Here is a 25,680-nt window from a genome sequence, read left to right on the forward strand (position 1 = left end):
TTGATAATACCGTTCTCCTTTTTATCAGATAAAAAGTATACCGGAAATATTTCAATTTCAGTTCTAAATTTATAGTAAACATTGTTACACAGAATTATCAGGAAGCTGAATGATCTCCTTAAAAACAAAATTACTATAAATAACAGATTACTGATATCCAGAATTAGAGATATAATAAAAATACTCAGCATTAATAGAATTTAAAGTTGTTTGATTTGGCACTATTATCCAATAGAATCTAATAAAGCACAGATATGCTAGATTTGGGACTTCTTAATGATAGGACATTGAATAAAACAACTCTACAATGTATGAATACAGAAAACAGACATTTAAGGTTTAACTAGGAACCTTAAAAACATCACACATTGTAAATTATCTGAATTGAAATAGATTTGCCAGTTAACATCTTAAAATTTACTGTTTCTTCTGTTTTCTAAGAATATACACTACACAGTAGGTCTTTGATGTGATTATACAATTGAACAATTATTTTCAATGAACTGGAAATGTTCATAATCTTCTTATAGGGGAGAAAACTATTTAATAGCTGATGAAAAAAGTTTGGTCTTACAACATGCCTTGTAAACCTCAGAGTACAACTCTGCTAGAATAAGAATGACAAATAGTATAAATTTAGTTCATCAAAATATATACCTGGGGTCCACAGATAGATTCTTACACACAGTGCTTCCAATATGTTGGGTTCTTTCAAATCCATATAAAGTCTCAATTATAACCCTTGTCCTTCTTATCTACGTATAAACATCTAATTTATAGATTATAGGGAGCTAGATCCATAATTATAGTAGTAATGGGTGCCTCAGTCAAGCAGAGGCCATCAGAGAGACTATCTACCTGAACAATCACTGGAGAAGCCCTTGAAAAGGTAAGTTACTAAAATCTTAGTTGTGTCAGTTTCTAGAAAAGAACGGGCAGGTAAGGATTTGGGTGTGTATTATCTGAGCTCTGAACTAGAATTAGTTTTATAAAGGACTTGGATAAAAAAGAGACTGCAGCCAAGTGAGTGGCTTACTCCAAAAGTACAGTTATAGCTCATGGAATGGGTACGTATATCTTGCAAAACAGAATGGTAATCCAGGTTTTCTCACTGGGGCAAAGCAGTCACCTTTTGGTGAAAGATACCAGGCCCAATCAAGTGAAGATCTGGTGATAGAAAGAATGGCATCAGGACAGCTGCTGATAACCAAAAAAGACATTGAAGATATTATGAGTAATAAATCAAAAGATCTAGAAAAGAAGATTAGTCAAAAGCACAAGGGATTGATACAAGGCAACACTAACTCTCCAAGTCTTCGTAATTAATTTAAGCTAAGAATATGAAGACACATACAACAGATTACACATAAACATGTTTTAAAACAAAAACAAATAAGCACATCAATGGAGTAACCTACCCATGAAAGCCTTGGAGGATAGAACTTCCCCACTTTCAAATATTAACTGATCACCATAAGAATGAATGACATGCCTATCTATTGCAATTTTCTTCCTTTTTTGCATACAGGTAGAAATTGTTTAATTTTATTTAAGAAATCAATGAATTCGTAAGATAGCATTATAAATAAAATAGAGTTGGGCTACTTTAAAAATATTATTTAGTGCCAGTTACAATATCATTTTAATACATATGGACAGAAAGAAGAAATTATAAAAGTGACGCTGATGAGACTCCATTTCATTGACTTATGGAACATTTTGGCCAAAAGTAATTTTAAAAAGCATCTAGTCTAGGAGAGTGACTTGCCTTAAGTCACACAGCTAGGTCATGGCAGAAGAGATTCTAGAAGCAAATAGCTGGACCGCCAATCCAATGCTCCTTCCATTTACAACTTGTAGCCCCCTGGCTGTTGCTTTCACTTTTACAATCTAGAGGAGGCATAAGTGCTACAAACACTAACTAAAATAAGCACTTACAAAAAGACACAAATCATTTCTATTTTGTATAATAGAGTATAGAGAAAAATATGAAGGGTACACATTTAAAATAAGACTTCATGAAACACTGGGATTTCCTTAATAAACGACATAAAAGAGACAACAAAGGCAAGTGGAAAAGTCACAAAGGCTAGAAAAGATCAACTGAATGAATAAGCTATGTATGTGCAGGATTTACCTAAATTGAGTATAAGGGTTTAACAGAAGAATAATGAGAAATAGGATAATCTATTGAGAATTGGGATACTGGCCCTTAAATTTATAATGATGAAAATTGACTTGTGTTTACAGAAGGAATATAATAAGCTAAACAAAGTGAGTATTTTCTCTATTACTTTTTACAGCTCATTCATTGTAATCTATAGAATGAATCTTAACTGCTAAAAGGTTTACCATGGAGTTTTTACATTTTAATGCAAAAAGAATTAGAAATGAAAGATTTTTCTATTCTCACCTTTAAATAGTTCAGGTGATAATCCAAAAGAATAGTGGCATTAGTGATGCTGTCCTTTGTTCCCACAAAAACAAATGGTACCATACCCTGGAAAATAAATGGCAACAACAACCCTATAAAATTAATAGTGGATTAATCTGAAAAATGCAAATAATGACTAAATCTCTAGCACAGGGTCTAACAAACAATAAGTACACAGATGTTTGTTGAAAATATAAATTAATACATGAAAACAAAAGTAGCTGGTATATTTTACACATTTACTGTGAATAAGAACAGATTAATATTAACAACCCCCTCAATGCATCAGGTTATTACATTTTAAACACTAAAATTAAATGTTGTCAAAATCAGAAATTATGTAATTCAAAATTATACAGGTTTTAACTTGAGATGCATAAACAAAATGAATTCTCTAATTCATCTAGAATTTTTATCAAAATCAAATTCTTTTAAAAAACCATTCATAATTAGATACTAAGGTACAAAAGTAAAAAACTAAATCAACTTTGCTAACCAAGTAAACAGAGTACAAACAAAACACAAACAAAATTAGGATTCATTAAAATGTACTGAGCAATTATTCTGTGATGGGAAAAATACTGGCATACCCATGAGCATAAAATATTTCAATACATTTCAACAGTGTGCTCTGAAAATTATAAAAGGCTGAGTCATAAGGAAAGTTTCATCTCCTTTCTATGGTACTATTTTAATATAAGGATAGTTTTTTTAAAAGTACTATATTAAAATTTTATACTTCCAGCCCATCAGTATGAATGAGAAAAAAATACTATTTCTTGTCACAAGTTATAGAGAAGCACTGGCCAGTTGTGCAAACTAATAGTTAGCAATTATGACATTGATAGTTGAGAACATTTCAATATTTTGCTGAAGAAATACACAGTTACTGATATTCACAAGTGACTAAAAAAAGCATATAATGGCCATGATGTCGGTGTAATTATACTTTTCTAGGCAAAGTTTCTAGGTGTTGGAAGCCAAGAAGCTATCTCTTTTGCAAGTATCACTCTTTTTAAAAGCGCATTCATTTGACAGATGTGGCTACTACTGGGCTACTGTTGCTTGCCTGCATTCACTACACAGCATCTTAAATGGATATAGAGCTCGAACAGGATTATTTTTTCCTTCTACATGAACATGATTGTTGATGCAGAACAAAACTGAACCATTGGGAAATACAGCTAGAAGAGTGACCTTTATCTGGTACAAAAGGCACTACTTATCACTAGCAATGACCACCTGAGGAATCAGGTGGGATAAACCATGGGCTTCATAATGGACTTTTTTTGCATCAAATATATATATGAACTATGGAAATTATCAGGCCCATGGATCATATCTTCTTCTCAAAAAACATTTTTGACTGGTGAGTTTTTCCTGTGTCTGTTACAAAACAGTTAACCACACTATTTTCCAAAGTGTCATATAAAATGTTATGCTCTTCGCTCTGGATCATATATAACCAAAATAAGATTTGAAACCCCACGTTATAGATTTAGTTTGACTGACTGTGGAACAAATAATTTTAAAACATTTTCTTTTAACATGTCCAAACTGCTGGTGTACCCATGTACCACTCTAAATTAAGCATATTGCTAATAGACCAGAATAGTATATTAAAATTTTTAAAAAGGTGAGAGTAGAATGGTAGCCTTCTATACTGACACCAAGAAAAAGTGATTCCCTGTTCTGGGATGAGATCTGACATGCCCAACAGACAGAAATATCCAATCCACCTGAGGTTGTATTTCTCTTCATAAAATGGCATTTTTGCTTTGAATCTCTTGTAAGTTATAAGGTTTTTCCCCATAAATAGTTCTCATTAGCCATACAGAGGTCCCTTTGCTGCACTCAAGGAACCCACAATGTAGCTGAGGTTCTACAATAGGGTCGGTACATTCACTGGAGCATGGAAGGGAGAAAGGCTCTTGTCAGTCAAGCAGGAGGTGACCTGGGGCAAGTACCCATGGAAAGCTGTATAAGGAGTAAGGTCAAAAGAAGGTGGCAGGAGGAAGAGTGCTCTAGATGGAGAAAACATATGCATCGGTCTAGAAGCAACAGATAGTATAATTGTTCAGAGACCTCTAAGTAATTCAGTATGGCTCAAGATTCTCTAGTGTGCAAGAAGAGGGGTTGTACAGATGATACTGGGCAGGTGACCATGAAAGAAAGGCCTTATAAGCAACAGGAAGAAATGAGATTTCTCCATAGGGGCAATAAATTCACATGTCCACAAACACTCCTCCACCAGCCTCCAATCTGGGTGATCATTTGTAGTCTTTCTTAACAAGGGGGATAAACATTAAAATATAAAATTAAAATATATTTTTCAAGGAATGTTTTCCTATCTGCCAACCCTTGAGTTCAGGTTTCTGGGATCCCCCTGCTACAACTGATGAAACCACTAACACCTAAAGCAGTATAAGGAACGCAAGTGATGTCATTAACTATAAGAAATGATCTGTGTACACAGGAGCCTGAACGCAGGACTTTCTCTGTAGGAATTCCAAACTGATTTCTAAACAGTCGGATTAGTTCAACTATTGAAAACCAGTTTGTAAAATATGGTTTTTAGTAGTAACAAATGCATCTAATAGATGGTACATTTTGAGCTATTACAACCTGCAAAATTTCAAGCGATAAGGCATGAAAAAATTAAAGTACACCCTCAAAAGAAAAATGTGACCATTACAAGCAACCCCATATTTTAAGTTTACAACAAAAGTTTTGTCACTGTGAATAAACTGAAAAGTAGGTATCATGTTTGGTTTGCAGTAAGTATCTCATAAGCTAGAAATCAGATTTGAAAAAAATACAAAATGAGTAGTCATTTAGCCTAACCAGAGAAAATACCTGTAACACCAATTATAACACCCGAGTAAAAGAAATTACTTTTAGTGTAATTCAAAGTGACAAATATTTCTTACCCTCTGAACTTTTGTACTGTTAGGTTGAGAAAAATGAGTGCTGTTTTCCTTTATATCTATATGTTTTTTTTCTTCTGAGGGAGTAGATCCAACCCTTGAGTTACTGGAAGGTAGGGAATTTGGTGGCATAATTTCCTTCGTGAAACACACAAAACACAAGGGAAAAAAGAACCAATTTTTAAGACTTTATTTAGCTCCATTACAGTATCAATGATCATATTTTAAAATATAAATTATTATAAACAGTTTTGGTAAACAAAATAGAATGGAAAATTCATGCAGTAAAAAGTAAAAACCCCAAACCATTTCATTCCAACCAAAAGAACCTTTCACAAAAGAAAAGAAGGTTAGGCAATATGTGAAAATTATGACAATTTGGGTGGATTTTATTTTAAACACTGTACTACTACTGTACAGAAGAGCATGCCCTCACCTCCCCCACCCCACACAATACTTAAATATACACATAAACTAAAAAAGCCAAAGGATAAAAGCCAGAAAACCTAAGCAGTATCCCAATTTTGTCTCAGTCAGTAACATTAAGTGATATTTGAAAAGTGTTTTACACTTTTTTTACAATTGTAATAACTCATTTTAAAGACTGAGAAATAAGACTTAGACGGGTTAAAGTGACATACAAAGTCACAGCATTAGAGAATAGACAGAGGCCATTATCTACAACTATATCATTAACAGGCATGTCTCATAATCAGAATTTTTATATCCACATTATATGCATATCACAGAGGCCTTTAAATTAATGTCAAATAAAACAATAAAAACTTTTCTCAGGCAAACGAGAAATATATGCACTAGAACATACCTCTTCTTGTGGAATATTTTTCTCATTTTCGGCCTCAATTCTCACCCTCACAACTCCTGACTTGTCCACAATCTCCTGAATCAGTTTTCCATTTTTTCCTATTACTTTGCCTAAGTTAAGAAATGAATAATTCATGTTTGGTTTTAAGAATACCTATCTTAAACCAGTAAGCACACCCCACTGTAAATGATCATGTTATTTTATATAAAACTGCAAGACCAAAACAGTCTTCGAATGAAAAGAAACAGTTAAAACTGGCTTTCCATTTTTTTTCAGGTCATTGTTGTTTACACTTCTTTGTTTAGGTATTAGAGTTGATTAATACTCATGAACTGACTGGATAATTTTGAATTTTTAAGGAGGTTCAAAGACAAGCTCTTCTTTATACAAAAGGGTACACTTTAAGCTTGCTAGTACACTGGTGTGTATCATTCTTTTTTTTCAAAATTCTATTTAAAAATTAAGAAAAATAATAGATAACAAAAATGCATCTGCATACTTATTTGACAATTTCAATTCTATCTGTACCTGATTTAAATCTGTTTCTCTGCTCTTGGTAAATACAGTCATACACTGTTTAACAATGGGGATATATTCTGAGAAATGCTTAGCTGGGCGATTCTGTCATTATGCAAACATCAGAGTACACTCATACCTAGATGGTACAGCCTATTGATTCTAGGCTACAAGCCTGTACCACATGTTACTGTACAAAAGAACAATAGATTAATCAAGTATAAGAAAAAATGATGCAATCAAAATATTAAAACATGAGATGTATGAGGCTGTTGCTAGCATAACATGACATACTGTTTTACAGCAAACTTTTTTCTTGTAAGTAGAAAGAGTACAGTCTAAAAGAATGATACAAAGTACAGCACAGAATCTATATAAACGAGTACCATAGTTATTTATTATCAAGTATTATACACTACATATCATTATATTGCTGTATTTTATGTGACTGTCAACACAGATCTGTTTATACCGGCATCAGCATGAACATATGAGGAATGTATTGCACTATGATGTCACTAGGCAACAATTTTCCAGCTCCATTATAATCTTATGGGAGCATCAAAAAGTGTACGTGGTTTTTCACTGACCAAAATTTCATATGCAGTATATGACTGTATTTTTAGAATTTTATATGACACATTTATAAACATTCCTCTAAGTTTTTAAGTGGCTTAAGCAGCTATACACATATCTAACAGAAGTGCACATTCTTCAGGCCAATGTGTTAACAGAATACTACTCCTGTGCATTAATCACAAATTATATCAGTATATTAAAAGGTGAAGAGATAAGTTACAGAGTAAAAGACTAAGAAATCACACTTTAAAATTACTCAGAAACATAATGAAAAAGCTCAAAACCTGTTTAAGTATTATTTAACAATATCTGTTAAAGCTCCAAGACATCAGGCACTCAATTCTTTCCCTCATTTTATAAAATTCAGTCATATAATTAACTGAGAATTCATAACCATCATCATGCATTAGTGTAAAGTGACACATTACAAACATAATAACTACTGCGTCTAGCAATCTACATGTAAATTGCTTCTAATTCCAAGTGCTGTCTCGAAGTACCCAAAGCACTCTTGCACTGGCCATGTTCATCATGTGCTTGGCCCACCCTCTCATCTAAGGAAGTAATGGCGAAATATCTGGAAGCCCAAAATTTATTTTAAGAGACTATAAGATAAGACTCCAGGGAATGCCTTCTCACAACAGGACGGTGTGGTTCTTCTAATCAGTACTGTTTTAGTACTCATACTGCATGTGGTACCTTCACTCACCTGGATAACTTCGACCAGTAGTCAGGGATCAGAACTAACACTAAAACAGGATTCCTGACCTAGGTGCTTTCCGCAGTTATTTCTGTTCTTCTTCTCTTCAAATGTAAAGGAATGGCAGTACAATTTACAATAGCCAAGTGCTGGAAGCAACCTAAGGGCCCATCAGTAAATGAATGGATCAAAAAAACCATGGTACATTTACACAATGGAATACTATGCAGCAGAAAGAAAGAAGGAGCTCCTACCCTTTGCAACAGCATAGATGGACCTGGAGAATATTATGTTAAGTGAAATAAGCCAGGGGGTGAAATACAAATACCATATGATCTCACCCATAAGTGAAACCTAATCAACAAACAAGCAAGCAAGCAAAATATAACCAGAGGGATTGAAATTAAGAACAATTTGACATTAACCGGATGGGAGGTGGGAGGGGATAATGGAGGACGAAGGGGGAAGGCTTGTCAGGAATCTCTATAAAGGACACATGGACAAAACCAAAGGATGGTAGGATTAAGGGTGGGAAGTGAACATGGCTGGGGTGGTGGGGAGTGGTGGAGGGAAAATGGAAACAATTGTACTTAAACAGCAATAAAAAAATACTATAAGAAGAGAAAAAAGAATGTGAGCTAATGGAGAAAGAATGCTTTTAAGAGAACAGAGGGAGGAGAAATAGTAAGAGTAAGGAATAGTAGCAATACATAGCATGGGGAAAATAGTATTTACAGTGAAAATAAAGGCAGGAAGAAAGCAAAGTGGAATAAGACAAGGGAAAGGTACAAGGCAAGATTTGAAATAACAATAAAATAAAAAGTAATATAAAATCTACATGATAATTTAAAAAGGAAAAAAAACAAAAAGGTAAGGAATGGGGGGAGTAGAGAAGTTACAGAGTCTTCCCAGTTTGTTTTTAATCTATAATGCATATTTTCATGAATTAATGATGATTTGAATAATGCTCCAAATGAGTCAGCAAAAAAAAATTTGAGATTTTGGCACATGTTTCTATTAATATCTTAACTATTCTAAGTACTGTGTGTTAACTATTGCTGATGGAAAATTAAACCAATTCACTGTCAAGGTGTGTGAAGAACAAGCAAATATTTAGAAAAGAAAGTTAAATCACTGTGCACATTAAGGGTTTGTAAAAAATAAAGAGATCATAAACCACATTGTGAGCCTCCAAGAAAACTCATGCAATACAGGGAGCCATTCTGCGTGTTTTGGGATTGTAGCTCAGCTTCCATGTGGAAAACCAGCAGGGAACAAGGTCCCGGCACACAGGAGCCATGCCCACAGACGGGTTCTCCCCTGGGAAATCAGGCCTGCATTGTAGCTAGACTGCTATGAAACTTGCTTTGCTAAAACTCCCTCACCCTGAATTGAGGCAGCAAGTGCTTACTGTAACTTCCTAAAGTCTGTGCTAAACCTTCCAAGTATGGGAGGTTCAACCTGTTCAACCACTTTCCCCCTTAATCTGTTAACATCTTTCTCTTTGAAGTAATTAGCATTCTTTCCTTTGTTATCTGTAAAAGGTAATCACTTGCAGCAAACTTGTGCACAGTAAACAAGGACCATCCTCCATGTAATGTCCCCAGAAAAGCAATAAAAGCCTGTCCAGGCAGGGGCTGGGGCCCTCTCACACACAAGCAAACACACGCGCTCGCTATCTCACTATCTCACTATCTCACACACACTCTCTCTCTCTCTCTCTCTCTCTCTCTCAGAGAGCGACCATGCTGTCCCTTTTTTTCCACAGGACTTCTGTTGTCCATGTGTATTTGTTCATAGCAACCACAACACACATGGATCCTGCCGGCCAGGATCCACATCAATGCAATACTTATTAGACGTATCCTAAAGATCTGACCTGCCAAATCGTGTTATATAAGAATGATTTCTTAAAACTCCTAACATTCTTAGTGTTGAAGTAGATAATCTCATTTTACTTACTAGAAGGAAAACAAAAATCAGGCTGATTGTACATCAGCAGGTTTTCTGGTGAAAGGTCAGTTCTGGAACTATCTTCTCTAAGACCACAGGTTGTTTCTATGTTTAATAGCAAATACTGCAATTTTACATTCCACAGTTATTTCAAAACCCCAATCGACAGTTTAGTATAATTCTGCTCTACTAAACTGGATGGAATTGTTTTGAATAAGGGGACAGAAAAAGAACTAAAATTTAGGGTCCCCTACTAAGCCCTCAGCTTAAGTAATATGTATCTATATACTGATACCTAACTATCTAAATATTCCTACTTAATTACCACAACACCCCTGTGTGGTGGGCACTATTATCACATTTATTTTAGAGGTGAGGAAAAAAAAGTCAGGAGGGCTAAGTCAGTTGCTTAGGTGAAATAGCTACCAATGAGTGAAGTAAGACAAATGTAGATCCAACTACAATACCCAAGAACTTTCCCCCATCATCATGCTATATTCAAAATGAACTTTAATGAATTTGACACAGTAAGTTTCTAATTGTTAAATATTGTTTGACAAACTGTAAAAAAGAAAAATAAATACCATTCATAACACCCCTCTAAAGTAATCAGGTAGTATGCACAACTGGTGTGCAAGTTACCTCAATAAAATTACATAGTCATGTTCTTTAGTTGTTTGTAGTATATACCTGAGGAATAATTACGGATTACTTCACTAGTACTTATACTGTTTCTTCAATACAACTAATTTTCTTTGGAGAAAAATATTGTTCCAAGTGTTTTTTAAATGGTATAGGAAGATGGTTATAATTTTATGCTGACAAAAAGCAGACTAAGCAGGACTGAAACTGTTAATGAAATGTATAGGAAGTCCTTATTTTTTCATTTTTAAACTTTCCAAAGGGTATGACTTATTTTTTATAATTAGTTACGATATAAAGTTTAAAAAATGGTATAGGTAGTATGTCCAAATTTTATTTATATATTAAAAACATAGGTAGTGTTCTTGACAAAACTGCACCTTGATACATTCTACTAAAGGTATCTGCAGTGTTTGAGAGTATTGGTGAACAGTTCCCAGGTAGCTGCTAGTTTCATATAGTTATGAAACAAAAGTCAAAATGAAGAATGACCATTGATGGCTAAGGAAACCATCAAGAAAATGAAAAGACAACCTACTGAATGGGATAAGTTATTTGCAAATGATATTATCTGGTAAGGGGTTAATACCCACAAGATATAAGAAATTCATTCAACCTACCATCAAAATATGAAAAATCCAATGAAAAAATGAGAAGACCTCAACGGGTTTCTCTAAAGAGGACATATAAATGACTAACAATCACATGAAAACATATTCAACATCTCTAATTGTCAGAGAAATGCAAATCAAAACCAAAGTAAGATATCACATCACACCTGTGAGAATGGCTATGATAAAAAAAATCAACAAGTGTTAGTGAAGATATGGAGAAAGGGGAACCCTAGTGCACTGTTGGTGGGAATGCAGACTGGTGTAGCCACTGTGGAAAGCAGTATGGAATTTCCTAAAAAAATTAAAAATCAAAAGTGCCTTATGACCCAGCAATAACACTTCCGGGTATTTATCTGAAAACAAAACAAAACAAAACAAAACACTATTTCAAAAAGGTATATGCACCCCCATTTTCATTGCAGCATTACTTACAACAGCTAAGATATGAAAGCAACCTAAGTTTCTATTGATAAATGGATAAATATTCATGTCACACACACACACACATGAAATATTACTCAGTTGTTAAAAAGAATGGTATCCTTTATTTGTGATAATATATCTGGACCTAGAGGGTATTATGCTAAGTGAAATAAGTTAAAGAAGGACAAATACTGTATAATTTCACTTATATATGAAACCTAAAGAAAACAAAACAAACAAAACAAAATATAAACAGAACCACAGATACAGAGAATAAGCTAACGGTTGCAAAACTGGAGGGGAGTGGGGGATAGGTGGGGAAAACACTACCATTCAAGTTGTAGAAAGCCCCAGAGACATTTGGAGCTACTTATAGCTTTGAAAGTTACTACATTTAAGTAACCTACATTCAGATTTTCAACTCTGAGATAATGAAGAATGCTATTAGTTCCATTAAAGGCATCAAATATTAACCTATTCCAAATTATAAAGGCCTTCAAATGCCATTTACTTTGAAAAACACATTTTCAGTTTTAATATACATAAAATATACAATGAAGAGGCTATGTAATATGTATCTCTCTTGGCACAAGTAGGTTTGAATTATATTTTGTATACTTTCTAAATGTAATCTATTTTTTTAAAGATTTTATTTATTTATTTTTTAGAGGGGAAGGGAAGGAGAGAGGGAGAGAAATAACAATGTATGGTTGCCTCTGGTGTGTCCCGTGCCAGGAACTGGCCTGCAACCCAGGCATGTGCCCTGACTGGGAATCGAACCGTGATCATGTGGTTCGTAGGCCCGCGCTCAATCCACTGAGCTACACCAGCCAGGGCTACTTTCTAAATGTAATCTTTAAGTATCATATTTATCAAATATTTGCTGTACACTGTAGCAACAGACCATATTTCAAAGATTAAGCTTCAATTTAGGTAAATTAAAACGGAAGGGTCAAGTCAAGGAAATGTATAAAGGACCCATGGAAAAGGACAATGAGGACAATGGGAGGGGGGAGACTGAATTTGGGAAGAGGGGTGGGTAGAAAAGGGTAGAGTAATGGGAAAAAATGGGGACAACTGTAATTGCACAACAATAAAAAAATGAAATCTGCACATCTAGGGGGCAAAAGAAATCGTATAGTTGTAAATAATTTACCTAACTTTTGTATTTTTAGTGTATGCCAACAGCAATTTCTGACTTACCTACTAAGTTCCTTGGAACTTGTATGACATCTTCAGCAAATTCAAGAAAGCTTCTAGCCTTTTTCACTGCATCCTGATCCTATTAAAAAAGGGAAAAAGATGTAAGCCAAAATATGAGCCGTCTGAAACACTAGCTTTTATTTTAGGGGGGAAAACTATTTAGGCAAATATTTACCTCTCCATAAATATGAAATGTACAGGTATCTTCATCTAGATCAATAGCAGTGACCCCAGGTACTTTTCTAGCTTGCTGAATATTAGCACCATGAGTACCAATCGCTAGACCCATCAGATCTTCTCGTACAATAAATTGTTCATGAAATCTTGAAGCAAGCTGCCTTGAACTCTGAAGAGAAATGTGTATCTGATTAATATGCTTTATCAACTACTGAGACAACTATATTTAAGCCAGCCATGTAAATTATCTTGACCCTGTGTACCAGACACCTATAAATTAGTTTCAGTTGGAAAGTGGCAAGTTTTAGAAAATAATACCCACACACAGCATAAGCTTTTTTTAGGTTACTGAAGGTCTATGCTATTTGATATATTTTTGTTCATTGGAAAGGGCTTGTTGACAATTTTCGAAGGTAACTTTTGAAAACGTATTTGCAAGGCTGACTTAGTTAACCAATGACATCAATATCATAGTGATTAGGAAACAGATCACATGTTCCCAAATAAAAACCAGTTCACTGGGTCTGAAAAACACAACGTTTTTTAAGTAAAAAGTAAATTAACAAATAAATACCATCTCTAAGAAAATTAACTTCATTTTTATTAAAGGATATTGGTGTATATATATATATCAATATATATGCAATACTGCATAAGTGTGTGTGTATGTATGTATCTGTATGTATATATCAGATATAGATATAGTGATAGATATTCTGGAAACAGTGCCATGTATATAACTTATTACTAGATACTGTGGCCTAGACATCCCTTTGATGTAGTGATGACATTACAATGATATCCTCCAGCCTCATCTCCCAACCTGAGGAAAGGGATTCATAGAAACTGTTGGTACAGGGTGAGCGGGAGGAAGATGGCGGCAAGGCAGGTGGGAGCTGAGCCTACTTGCTCCTGTACCCAAATGGGACACCTAGCCAACCTTCCGAAGAAAAGAGGGAACAGCCAACAGGATACCAGCTGATAAGAATTCTGGAAGCCAAAGTGTGCAGAGGATGCTTAAAAATGGGCAGTAAGGAGATTTTGTAGGCTGATGGGAAAGTCCCTGAGCCATGCACCAAAAGCCATGACTGCCATGGAGGCATTGAAGTAGAATCAGGTCAGTGATAGCAGCCTACTGCCTCTCTCCCCTCCCAAGGTGGGGAAGTCACAGACCCGTGACAGGAGAGACCTGGATATATAGTCACTGCAGATAAAGAGGCAGTAAGAAACACATGGCCAGTGGTGTAAGCTGGCTTGGATGGCAGTCGCTGGCTGGGGCAGTGGTCACTGGCTGTACCAGAGAAACTGGGTGACAGACCTAGGCAGGCTCAGGAGGAATGGAAGATCACCAGGCAGGAAAAATGCACTGTGGTAAACTGTAGCCTGGGAAACTGCCTGCCTGGGAAACTGCCTGCCGGTCCTACCCAGAACAAACAGATGCTCGGCTAAGATTGGGGTCTGGGATCATCCTACCTGGCATAACAGGATGCAGCTTTAACCTGAGGTCTGACAAGAGGTATCAAGAACAATGATCAGCAGAAATGGTACCCAGAAACCAGCTTTAGTCAATCAGACTCTGACACCCCAACCAGGGGTGGCACTGCCCAGATTTTGGCACTTAAAAACCCTGCTCTAAGAACAACCTAGAGAGTCTTAACCTCCCGTGGTTGGCTCCCCAACCTCCCTTGGTTGGCTACACTTTCCCCTCTTATTCCCAGCTAATAAACCCTGCTCCTTAACTCGCTGCGTCTGTCTGGTTTCTCGAGCTACTCTGACCTAACATTGGGGTGTGGGGTGGCACTTGGAAGTGGGAGAAGAGATGGACCACAACTGGCTATGCGGGCTGGTCAGAGAGTTGGACTGTGTGGAAAGTCAGGCTTTTGTTGGGAGCAGCAGGCAGCACCCAAGGGGAATTTTCTGAAGAAAAAGAACTGAGCATCCAAGCAGGGACTTCCTAGGCTCAGAGGCCAGGCCAACAAAGGCGGGGGGGGGGTGCGATTTGCTCCCACTCAACGCACCTTATGGACTAATCAAAGGTTCGCAAAATGAGGGGGATTATTGGTCAGCCTGGTGCAAATGCACAGAGTGGACATAGTACATGTAGCACAGTGCTCTGAGGGCGTGGGCTGGGAAAAAGGCACCTGTGGTGGTTGTAGCCCAGACTGAGCCCACATCCTTGCTGAACCACAGGAAAAGAAAATGACTGAGCAGAGCCTAGTCTCCCTCTGCCTGCAGAAACTGGGAAGACATGCAAAACTGGTTGGACAAGTGTAAAATCAGCAGAAAGCTTTCATTTCTTTTTTTTTTTTGGTGAGGCTAAGACAATAAGACCTAGAGCTGTGAGCAAACCAGAGAGGGATCCAGATAGAAGTCAGAAGGAAAACAACAGCTGAGACAAATTTCACGTTGCTACCTTTCAGAACCTGCATGTTTTTTTCTCTTCCTTCAGTTTATGTAGGTTATTTGTTTTTGTTGTTTGATTTTTTTGTCCTCCCTTTCATGTTGCATTTTAATTTTTCTTCTTTCATTTCACTCATATTTCAAATTACACACTACTCTTGGTCTTATACTTTGTATTATTTTTATTCAGATGGTATATTTCTTATCACACCACTGTTATTCCAAATCCCCTATAGCATCCTTCCCTGGTCTTAATCCATTTCACCATCTTCCTGAGCTTTATTACTGTTGTAGTTAACTTTACTCTCTTGCACACTACGCTAAGTTTCTATCCCTTACTCTCACTATTTCTCATCCATCTAAACTCTCCTAAGCACTCTGCCTTCTAACGTCAACTCACATTCTTTTTCCCTTCTAAAAAGAGTCTTATTTCTTTTTCACCTTTTTTGATAAATAGTGGCTAGTTGGGTGCAATAGCATGGTTATTGCTGTACTTTTCCAAAGGAACTCCTGTTCATTCAGTACTTGGTGCTTAAAATCCTACAGAATACTCTCCTGCTGTCTTTCTCCAAATCATCTTTGCCCTGCCAACGATCAATTGAATAAGGAATTTTTATTTCATTGTTTTCTCTCTCCCTATGGTTTTCCTTTTCTGTTCTTTCTTTATTCTCTCTCTCTCAAACTGGGCTTTACTCCTTACTCTTTTCGCTTTGCTTCCCCCAGGCTCTCATAATCATTTTTCTTTACTGTAGAGACCTCATATACAATTTCTGCATTTCTACAATACTCTTATTCCTGTTCCAACTATATTAAACTTCATTCAGTTTTTGCTGGTGTGGTTTTTCTGCAATTTTGCTCCCCTTGGGCCAGTATATTTTCAATTTTACTTCAACCCTCATAGTATACTCCTTTCCCCTCTTATTTACCCCATGGTTCCCATCATCCTTTCATGTTTTACTTATGTTACAAATTTTGTTCTCTCCCTTTCTTCACCTCGGTTCCATCCCAACTCTTACCAATTCTCTTCCCTCTTGCCATGAGAAAACATTTCCCCCTCTTTCAGTCATCTCATATTCCCTTTGTCATCTCTTATAATACCCACAATCTCCCTTCACCTTTAATTTTCTTAGTTCAATTGTGGTTGAGAAAGGTGTTGAAGTAGGGGGGTTCTTTTTTGCTTGTGTAGGTTTGGTGGTCTGGTAATACTGCTTTGTTAACCAACACCTATACAACAGCATACAAGACAAGGTGGGAGTTGTGAATACCAGTAAACCTGCTGGAGGGGAGAACCCATCAACAAAGAAGCCACCAGCAGGTAAAGCTCAAGTACAGTAAGAGAGGAAACATAAACAAAAGAAAGGGCAACCCTAGAGCATCCACACAAGGAGATCAAAGAGACCGCACAACTGAGTCCCACAGAACTCCTACCACAGAAGTTCAGCCTACAAAGATAGCTGGCAAAGGAGAGCATCTGGAATCGCAGAAACAAACAAAGTGTCACCTAAAATGGGGAGACAAAGTAGGAACCCGCAATGAAAAGAAATGGAAGAATCCCCAGTAAAAGAGCTAAATGAAATGGAAGCAAGTAAACTATCAGATACAGAATTCAAAACAATGGTTATAAGGATACTCAAAGAACTCCCTGACAACTAAAAGGAACTCACTGTGAAATACAACAGTATGAAAAAGGAAACAGAAATTAAAAACAAAGAACGAAAAAAAGTGAAGAGTACAGTATCTGTAATAAAAATACACTAGAAAGAATTACGATCAGCCTGCATGAAGCAGAGGAATGAATTACTAATCTGTAAGACAAGGTAGAAAGAAATATGCCTAGACCAGCTGCACAAGAAAAAAGACAAAAAATATGAAGACAGCTTCAGGGAACGTCATGACAACATGAAATACCACAAATTTGAATCATAGCAATCCCAGAAGGAGAAGAAAAGGTGCAAGGAATAGAAAACCTGTTTGAAAATCTAGTGACAGAAAACTGTGCTAACCCAGAGAGGGGGAAAGCCACGTCAACTACAGGAAGCACAGAGGGTCCCAATCAAGATGAACCCAAAGAGAGAATCTTAAAGGCAGCAAGGGAGAAACAGGAAGTAGGGCAACATAAAAGGGAGCCCTGACAAAGGCTAGCAGCTGTTTTGTAAACAGAAATACAAGGCAGAAGGAAATAGCAAGAAATATTCCAAGTGGATCTTGAAGATAGTGACAGAGTAGGATGGAGCGGATTCCATCTCCCCCTACACATGGGAGAAAAACCTGGCCCATCTATGGAGGAACAGAGCAAACAGCCAACAGTTCCCCAGCCTATATGAAAATAAGAGACCAGAAATTGTACTGGACACTGAAAAACCAGATGGTAAGGAGACGGCTGCAGGATAGTGGGGCCTCAAGGGCCAAAGCAAAGACAGGAGCGATGGCAGCCTTGGCCTGCACCCTGCAGGTCTATTGCGGACTCTTTGGGAGCCCGGGGCCTGCCCCAGGGTCCTTGAGAGAGAGCAGGGTCATCAGCACCCTCCCTCTCCGGCCAAGCAAAGTTTGGGCAACACTGAGAGAGACCTGGTTGCTTGAGGTTGCAGAGAGGGGAATAAGGAAAAAGGGCCGTGATCACCCACGGAGTCTGCAGTCACCAGCCTGGGACAATTGAGAAGTGAAGTGTCGGGTTTAGACTCTGATAGTCACAGGTCTGGCTGGAGAAATGGGCTGTGCTAGGCAGGCTTCAGTGGAAGAAACCTCTCAAAAAGTAAACTGTTTGGGGGATACTCTGGCGACAGCCCCTTGGCCTACTCCCCACTCAGCCTGGCAGCAATCCCGAGGTTGGGCCAAAGGCCATGCATTCCCCCATAGCACTGGAAAGGGTTTGTGCCCAAGCCTGCGGGACCAGGGAAGCCTGGTTGAGAGCATGCACACGTGCAACCCAGCCCACGATGATGACTCCCTGGGAAAGAGTGCCCTAAAGAGGACCTAGATCCACTGCAAGGGACACTGGGGAAAGGGGCCAGGCTAGCTCTTGGGAGAGTGCTCACCAGACTGCCTGGAGAAGAAAGAAAGGCTCTCAGCCTACTGCAGCCAACAAGACCAGAAAAACTGATTTCACCAGCTGGAAACCAACAAGAAGTGTGTTGTTTTTATTTGTTTGTTTGTTTTGTTTTTGTTTTTTTAAGTAATGTTTTATTTTTAATTTTATTATTGTTTTATCTTTCAGTATCTTTTTCTACTCTTTCTTTTTCTTATACTATTCCTTCTTCCTTTCTTTCCAAACTTATAGCTTCTTCCTCCCTTCTCCTGCCTCTCCCCCCCCCAAGTGAGAAAAGAAACTTGGAACTAAAAAAACACCAGAGTTGGACCCAAAGGGGGGCATCGCAACAGTAGAGACAGAGACACAAATCTCACTTTGCTATAGCACAGAAGCCACAACTTATTGCATACTTGTATTATTATTTTTCATTTTTCTTACATCTTTTATTTTAATACTATCTTTACATTCCTCCTCTTTCTGTATAGTCTTCTTTGCCTTGGCTGCTTATATTGTATCATTTGATAGGTTTCCCCTGTTCTCTCCTCCACAGTGTATTGCTAATTTTCTATACTTCACGTCACCTGTGTTCCTTTAGCACACTACTTAAAACTCTATACCCCCTATTCATCTTATCCAGATCACATACATTCGGTCATATGATTGCTGCTCTAATATTATTGTAAATAATAGTTATTCTATACAACTGTAAATACTTCGCAACACCCTACCCAGATCTTAGCCCACTTCAGTCTCCTGAACTCTATTACTGGAGTGGTTAACTCTATTTGCTCACACACTACACCTATTTACTACTACCCTTTGCTCTCACCTTACCTCAGAATCTGACCTCACACAACCTCACTGCTTTCTAGATCCACCTCACAGGCCTTCCCTCCCAAACAACAGTCTGACCTTCTGTCCGTCATTTCTTAAAATTGGCTAGCTGGGTTGAAGATTGCAGTTAACACTATACATAACCTAAAGATCTCCTATTTTTTCTCTACCGGCTGCTACGGTAAATATCATAGAATACTCTGCTGCTGGCATAAAACATTATGCCTCCGCTTCCAGCTGATCACAGACACACACAAAAAAGGAAGTGAAAGCGGTAAACAGCAGGATACCCACTGAAAGAGGAAACCCAACAACAAAGGAACCACCAACAGATAACAAAAGAAAAAGGTGAAGGAAGGAGTAGAAACCACACAAACCTCAATCCAACACCTATCTGGAAATACAACTAAATACTGGAGAAACCTACACAGTACGAAAAACTGAACAAGAGCAAAAGAGAATCCTCAAAACCTTGTACACATGGAAGAACTAGTTTCAACACAACCTGCCCTCATTAGTACAACAAATTAAAACGGGATGGACAGAGAGACCACCAGTTAACTAGCTGGTGGGAAGGACCCACAAAAGAAAGACCCCAAAACACACAAAACCCAAAGACAAAGAGTGCCAAATTAAAGGACAGCCCAAAACAAAGTGAGCTAGGGAGATCAAGGAAAACACACCATCAAATCTCACAGGTACTATACCACAGAAGTTCACACCACAATCCCAAGAAGCCAGAGCAAATCAGCTTAACAAGCTGAAGCTAAGAAGAAGAGTCTCACAAACAATGGGAAGACAAAGAACCCCAAATGAAAGGAAAGGAGGAAGTCTCAGAAAGAATGCTAGATGAAATAGAGGTAAGCCAACTGTCAGATATTGAATAACAAGCACAGGTTATCAGGAAGTTCAAAGAGCTCACAATGAGCTACCAGATATTACAAAAGAGAACTATAATGAACTCATGGCAAATTATGTCAACATAAAAAGAGAAATAGAAACTATCGGGAAGGTAGAAAAGTAAGTGGTGAATACAATTTTTAAACTGAAGAACACAGCGGAAGGTTCCAAATCAGGATCAATGAAGCAGAACATTGGATCACTGAGTTGGAGAACAAAGTAGAAAAAAACTCCCAGAAAGAGGAAGAAAAGGAAAGAGGCTCAGAAAAACTGAGGGATTTAGAGAAAGAGATTAAGGGATTAAGAGAAATGCAAGACAATAGGAAACATAAAAATACCCAAATAATAGGGATACCAGAATAAGAAGAAGAAGAGCAAGGGCTAGAAAACCTATTTGAAAAAGCAATGAGGAAAAAATTCCCTAATTTGATGAGAGAAAGTCATACAAATCTAGGAAAGACAGAGTCCCAATCAAGAGGAACCCAAAGAGGCCCACTTCAAGATGCATCATCATTAAAATGGCAAAATTCGAAGACAAAGAGAGAATCATAAAGGCAGCAAGGGAGAAAAAGAAGTAACATACAAGGGAGCCCCAATAAGGTTAGCTGCTGACTTCTCAATGAAAAGCTCCAAGCAAGAAGAGAATGGCAAGGAATATTCCAAGTAATGAGAACCAGAGTTCTCCAACCTAGGCTAAATTACCCACCAAGGCTCTCAATCATGATAGAAGGCCCAATAAGGAGCTTCCAAGACAAAAGAAGTCTAAAAGAATACACCAATACCAAACCAGCTCTGCAAGACATGCTAAAAAAACTGCTTTAAGGAAAGGAAGGAAAAGAAAGAGAGACAGAGAAGAACTCAGGCACAAAAATGGCAATAAACAAATACCTATCAATAATAACCTTAAACGTAAGTGGATTAAATGCTGCAATCAAAAGACATAAAATAGCAGAATGGATAAGAAAGCATGACCCACAAATATGCTGCCTACAAGAGACCCACCTCAGGAAAAAAGTCCTACACAGACTAAAAGTGAAGGGCTGGAAACAAATTTTCCAAGCAAACGAGAAAGAAAAAAAAGCCAGGGTAGGAATTCTCATATCAGACAAATAGACTTCAACAAAAGGGCCTTAAAAAGAGACCCAGAAGGTCATTTCATAATACTCAAAGGAATAAACCACCAAGAAGACACAAACATCGTAAATATACATGCACCCAACATAGAAGCACCCAAATATATGAAGAAAATCTTAGAGGACTTCAAGAAAGATGTTGACAGCAACACAATTATAGTAGGGGATTTTAATACTCCACTGTCAAAAATGGACAGATCTTCTAAATGAAATATCAACAAAGATATTGCAGCACTGAAGAATGTCCCAGATCAAATGAACTTAAATGAAAAATATACAGATTTTCATCCCAAAGAGGCTAAACAAATGTATTCAAATGCACATGGAAAATTTTCAAAGATAGACCACATGATAGGATACAAAACGAGCCTTAACAAATTCAAGAAAATTGAAATCATCCCAAGAATTTTCTCTGAACATAAGGGAATGAAACTGGAAATGAACCCCAAAGGAAAAAAAACCCAAACACCAAAATCATGGAGATTGAATAGCATGCTATTAAACAACGAATGGATGGAGAATAAAATTAGAAAAGAAAATAAAGAGTTTCTGGAAACAAGTGAAAATGAACTCATGACAACCCAAAACTTATGGGACACAGTGAAAGCAGTCCTAAGAGGGAAGTTCATAGTAATACAGGCCTACCTTAAAAAGATAGAAACATTTCAAACAAACAACCTAACACTACGTCTACAAGTATTCGAGGAACAACAACAAAGACAGCCCAGAGCAAGTAAGAGGAAAGAAATAACCAAGATCAGAGCAGAATTTAATGACATAGAGAGTAAAAGCCCAATTCTAAACATCAACGAATCTAGGACATGTTTTTTTGAAAAGACAAACAAAATTGACAAGCCTTTAAGCAGTCTCATCAAGAAAAGAGGAGAGTGGACCCAAATAAACACAATAAGAAATGAAAGAGGAGAGATTACAATTGACACCACAGAAAGAGAAAGGATTGTAAGAAATTACTATGAAGAACTGTAAGCCAAGAAATTTGAAAACCTAGGTGAAACTGACAAATTTCTAGAAAAATAGAATCATCCAAAACTCAATGAAGAAGAAGCAGAAAGCCTGAACAGACCAATAACAGCAGATGAAATTGAAGCAGTAATCAAAAAACTCCCACCCTGGCTGGTGTAGCTCAGTGGATTGAGCTAAGGCCTGTGAACCAGAGGATCTTACTTGAACTCCTAGTCAGGGCACATGCCTGGGCTGCAGGCCAGTTCCCAGTATAGAACGCATGTGAGGAAACTGTACATTAATATTTCTCTCCTTTCTCTCTAAAGATAAATAAATAAAAAACTATTAAATAAAACAAACAAAAAAATTCCTGTCACACAAATTCCCTGGACCAGATGGTTTCACAGGAGAATTCTTCAAAGCATGTAAAGAAGAGCTAACCCCTATTCTTCACAGATTATTCCAAAAAATCCAAAATGCTGAAAGACTCCCAAAGTCTTCTTATGAAACCAGCATCATCCCTATTCCAAAACAAGATAAAGACACAAGAAAGAAAGAAAACTTTGGGCCAATATCACTGATGAACATAGACGCTAAAAGTCTCAACAAAATATTGGCAAAGCACATCCAACAATACATTAAAAAGATCATACACCATGACCAAGTGGGATTCATCCCAGGGATGCAAGGATGGTTCAATATTTGCAAATCTGTAAATGTAATACATCACATAAACAAAAGCAAAGACAAAATTCACATGGTCATATCAATAGATGCGGAAAAAGCTTTTGATAAGACACAACACACATTTATGATAAAACTACTCAGCAAGATGGGAATAGATGGAACATTCCTCAATATAAAAAGGCTTTATATGAGAATCCTACAGACAACATATTACTGAACAGGGAAAAACACAAATCTTCTTCACTAAGTTCAGAAATAAAACAAGGTTGTCCACTTTCATCACTTTTTTCAATATAGTGTTTGAAGTTTTAGCCACAGTGATCAGACAAGAGGAGGAAATAAAAGGCATCCAAATCAGAAAGGAGGAAACAAAACTGTCATTGTTTGTAGATGACATGATAGTGTACATGGAAAATCCTATAGACTCTACCCCCAAACTTTTCAACCTAGTGAATGAATTTGGCAAAACAGCGGGATACAAAATCAATATCCAGAAATCAAAGGCATTTTTGTATACCAACAATGAAAAAGCAGAAGCAGAAATCAAGGAAATCATCCCACTCGATATAGCAAAAAGAAAAATAAAATACCTAAAAATAAACCTAACCAAGGAGGTAAAACACCTGTATACACAAAACTACACAACACTGAAAAGAGAAATCAAGGAAGACACAAACAAATGGAAACATATACCGTGTTCATGAATTAAAAGAAGTAACATCATCAAAATGTCCGTACTACCCAAAGCAATTTAGAGATTCAATGCAATACCTAATAAAGTACCAATGACGTATTTCACAGACATAGAACAAACACTTCAAAAAATATATATGGAACCATAAATGACCCAGAATACCAGTTGCAATTTTGAGAAAGAAGAATAAAGTAGGAGGGATCATAATACCTGATACCAAACTGTATTCCAAGGCCACTGTAATCAAAACACCCTGGTACTGGCATAAAAACAGGCACATAGACCAATGGAACAGAACAGAGAGCCCAGAAATAAACCCAGTCTCTACAGGGAATTAATATTCAACAAAGGGGGCAGTAACATAAAATGAAGTAAAAATAGCCTCTTCAACAAGTGGTGTTGGGAGATCTGGACCTTTTCCTACATAGAAAATATGAAACTTGAACACCAATTTACACCATACACCAAAATAAATTCAAGGTGGATGAAAGACTTACATATAAGCTGTGATACCATTAAAGTCCTAGAGGAGAACATTGGCGGGAAAGTCTCAGATATTTCACACAGCAACATTTTTACTGATCTGTCCCCTAGAGCAAGGGATATGAAGAAAAGGATAAACAAATGGGATCTAATCAAAATTAAAAGCTTCTGTACAGCTAAAGAAAACAGTATTAAAATAAAAAGGGAACCAACTGTATGGGAAAACATATTTGCTAAAGATACCTGAGATAAGGGTTTAATCTCCAAAATATACAAAGAGCTTACACAACTCCAGTCTAAGAAGAAATGCAACATAATCAAAAAGTGGAAAAAGGACTTGAACAAGCAATTCTCTAAGGAGGACATGCAGAGGGTCCAGAAGCATATGAAAAGATGTTCAGCATCTTTAGCCATCAGAGAGATGTAAATTAAAACCACAATGATACCACTTCACACTGGTCTGAATGGCCATCATAAACAAAGAAACAAACAACAAGTGCTGGAGAGGTTGTGAGGAAAAGGGGACTCTAGTTCACCATTGGTGGGATTGCAGACTGGTACAACCACTATAGAAAATAGTATGGAATTTTCTAAGAAAACGAAAAATTTATCTGCCTTTTGACCCAGCAATTCCACTGCTAGGATTGTATCCTAAGGATCCTGAAACACCAATCTAAAAGAACATATGCACCCCAATGCTCATAGTAGCACAATTTACAATAGCTAAGATATGGAAGCAACCTAGATGTCCATTGGTAAAAGAACGGATCAAAAATTATGGTACATTTACACAATGGAATTCTATGCAACAGAAAGAAAGAAGGAGCTCTTATCCTTTTCACCAGCATGGATGGAACTGGAAAGCATTATACTGAGTGAAATAAGCCAGGTGGTGAAAGAGAAATACCATATGATCTCACCTTTAACAGGAACCTAAAGAAAAAAACAAGCAAGCAAGCAAAATATAAACAAAGACACTGAAATAGAGAATAGGCGGACAGTGACCAGAGGGGGAGAGGGGTGAGGATTTCAGGGGAAAAGGAGAAGGGTGTACAGGAACAAGTATAAAGGACACATGGACAGAAACTAAAGGGAGTGCAAATGGGAGGGAGGTGGGTAGCACTGGGGTGGGTGCGCTGGGATGGGAGTAAAAGACAGAAAAGTGTACGTGAAGAAGAAGTAAATTTTAAAAAATAAAATAAATTAAAAATAAAGAAAGAAAGAAATATTCCGACTAAAGAAAAGCAAAGCCCTAAACCAAGACTACTTCAGCCAGTAAGCCATTCAATAAAAATGGAAGGCGAAATAAGGAGTTTCCCAGACAAAAGAAGGCTAAAAGAATGCAGCTCCACCAAACCAGTACTGCAACATACGCTAAAGGAGCTGCTTTAAGAAGAGGAGGAAAAACAGTGACAGAGAGAACAACACTGGTACAAAGGGAAAAAACGGCAATGAATAAATACCTATCAATAATAACCTTAAATGTTAATGCATTAAATGCTCAAATGAAAAGACACAGGGTAGCTGAATGGTAAGAAACAGGACCCACACATATGCTACCTAC

General features: G+C 37.1%; 1 protein-coding gene across 8 annotated transcripts in view; it reads right to left on the minus strand.

The window, feature by feature from the left end:
• The window catches only part of FMR1 (fragile X messenger ribonucleoprotein 1), a 73,662-nt gene that overhangs the window by 6,846 nt on the left and 41,136 nt on the right, over positions 1 to 25,680 (minus strand). For all 8 annotated transcript variants that reach the window (XM_037059271.1, XM_037059269.1, XM_037059270.1 and 5 more), the window contains 5 exons: positions 12,993 to 13,163; positions 12,818 to 12,896; positions 6,188 to 6,297; positions 5,365 to 5,499; positions 2,414 to 2,500 (listed from right to left, as the gene is read on the minus strand). In XM_037059271.1, the coding sequence (XP_036915166.1) occupies positions 2,414 to 2,500; positions 5,365 to 5,499; positions 6,188 to 6,297; positions 12,818 to 12,896; positions 12,993 to 13,163 (582 nt within the window). The remainder of the gene's footprint in view (positions 1 to 2,413; positions 2,501 to 5,364; positions 5,500 to 6,187; positions 6,298 to 12,817; positions 12,897 to 12,992; positions 13,164 to 25,680) is intronic.

Source organism: Sturnira hondurensis, unplaced genomic scaffold (assembly GCF_014824575.4).
Source record: "Sturnira hondurensis isolate 20B ecotype Veracruz unplaced genomic scaffold, ASM1482457v3 Scaffold0010600, whole genome shotgun sequence".
Taxonomy (NCBI): Eukaryota; Metazoa; Chordata; class Mammalia; order Chiroptera; family Phyllostomidae; genus Sturnira; species Sturnira hondurensis.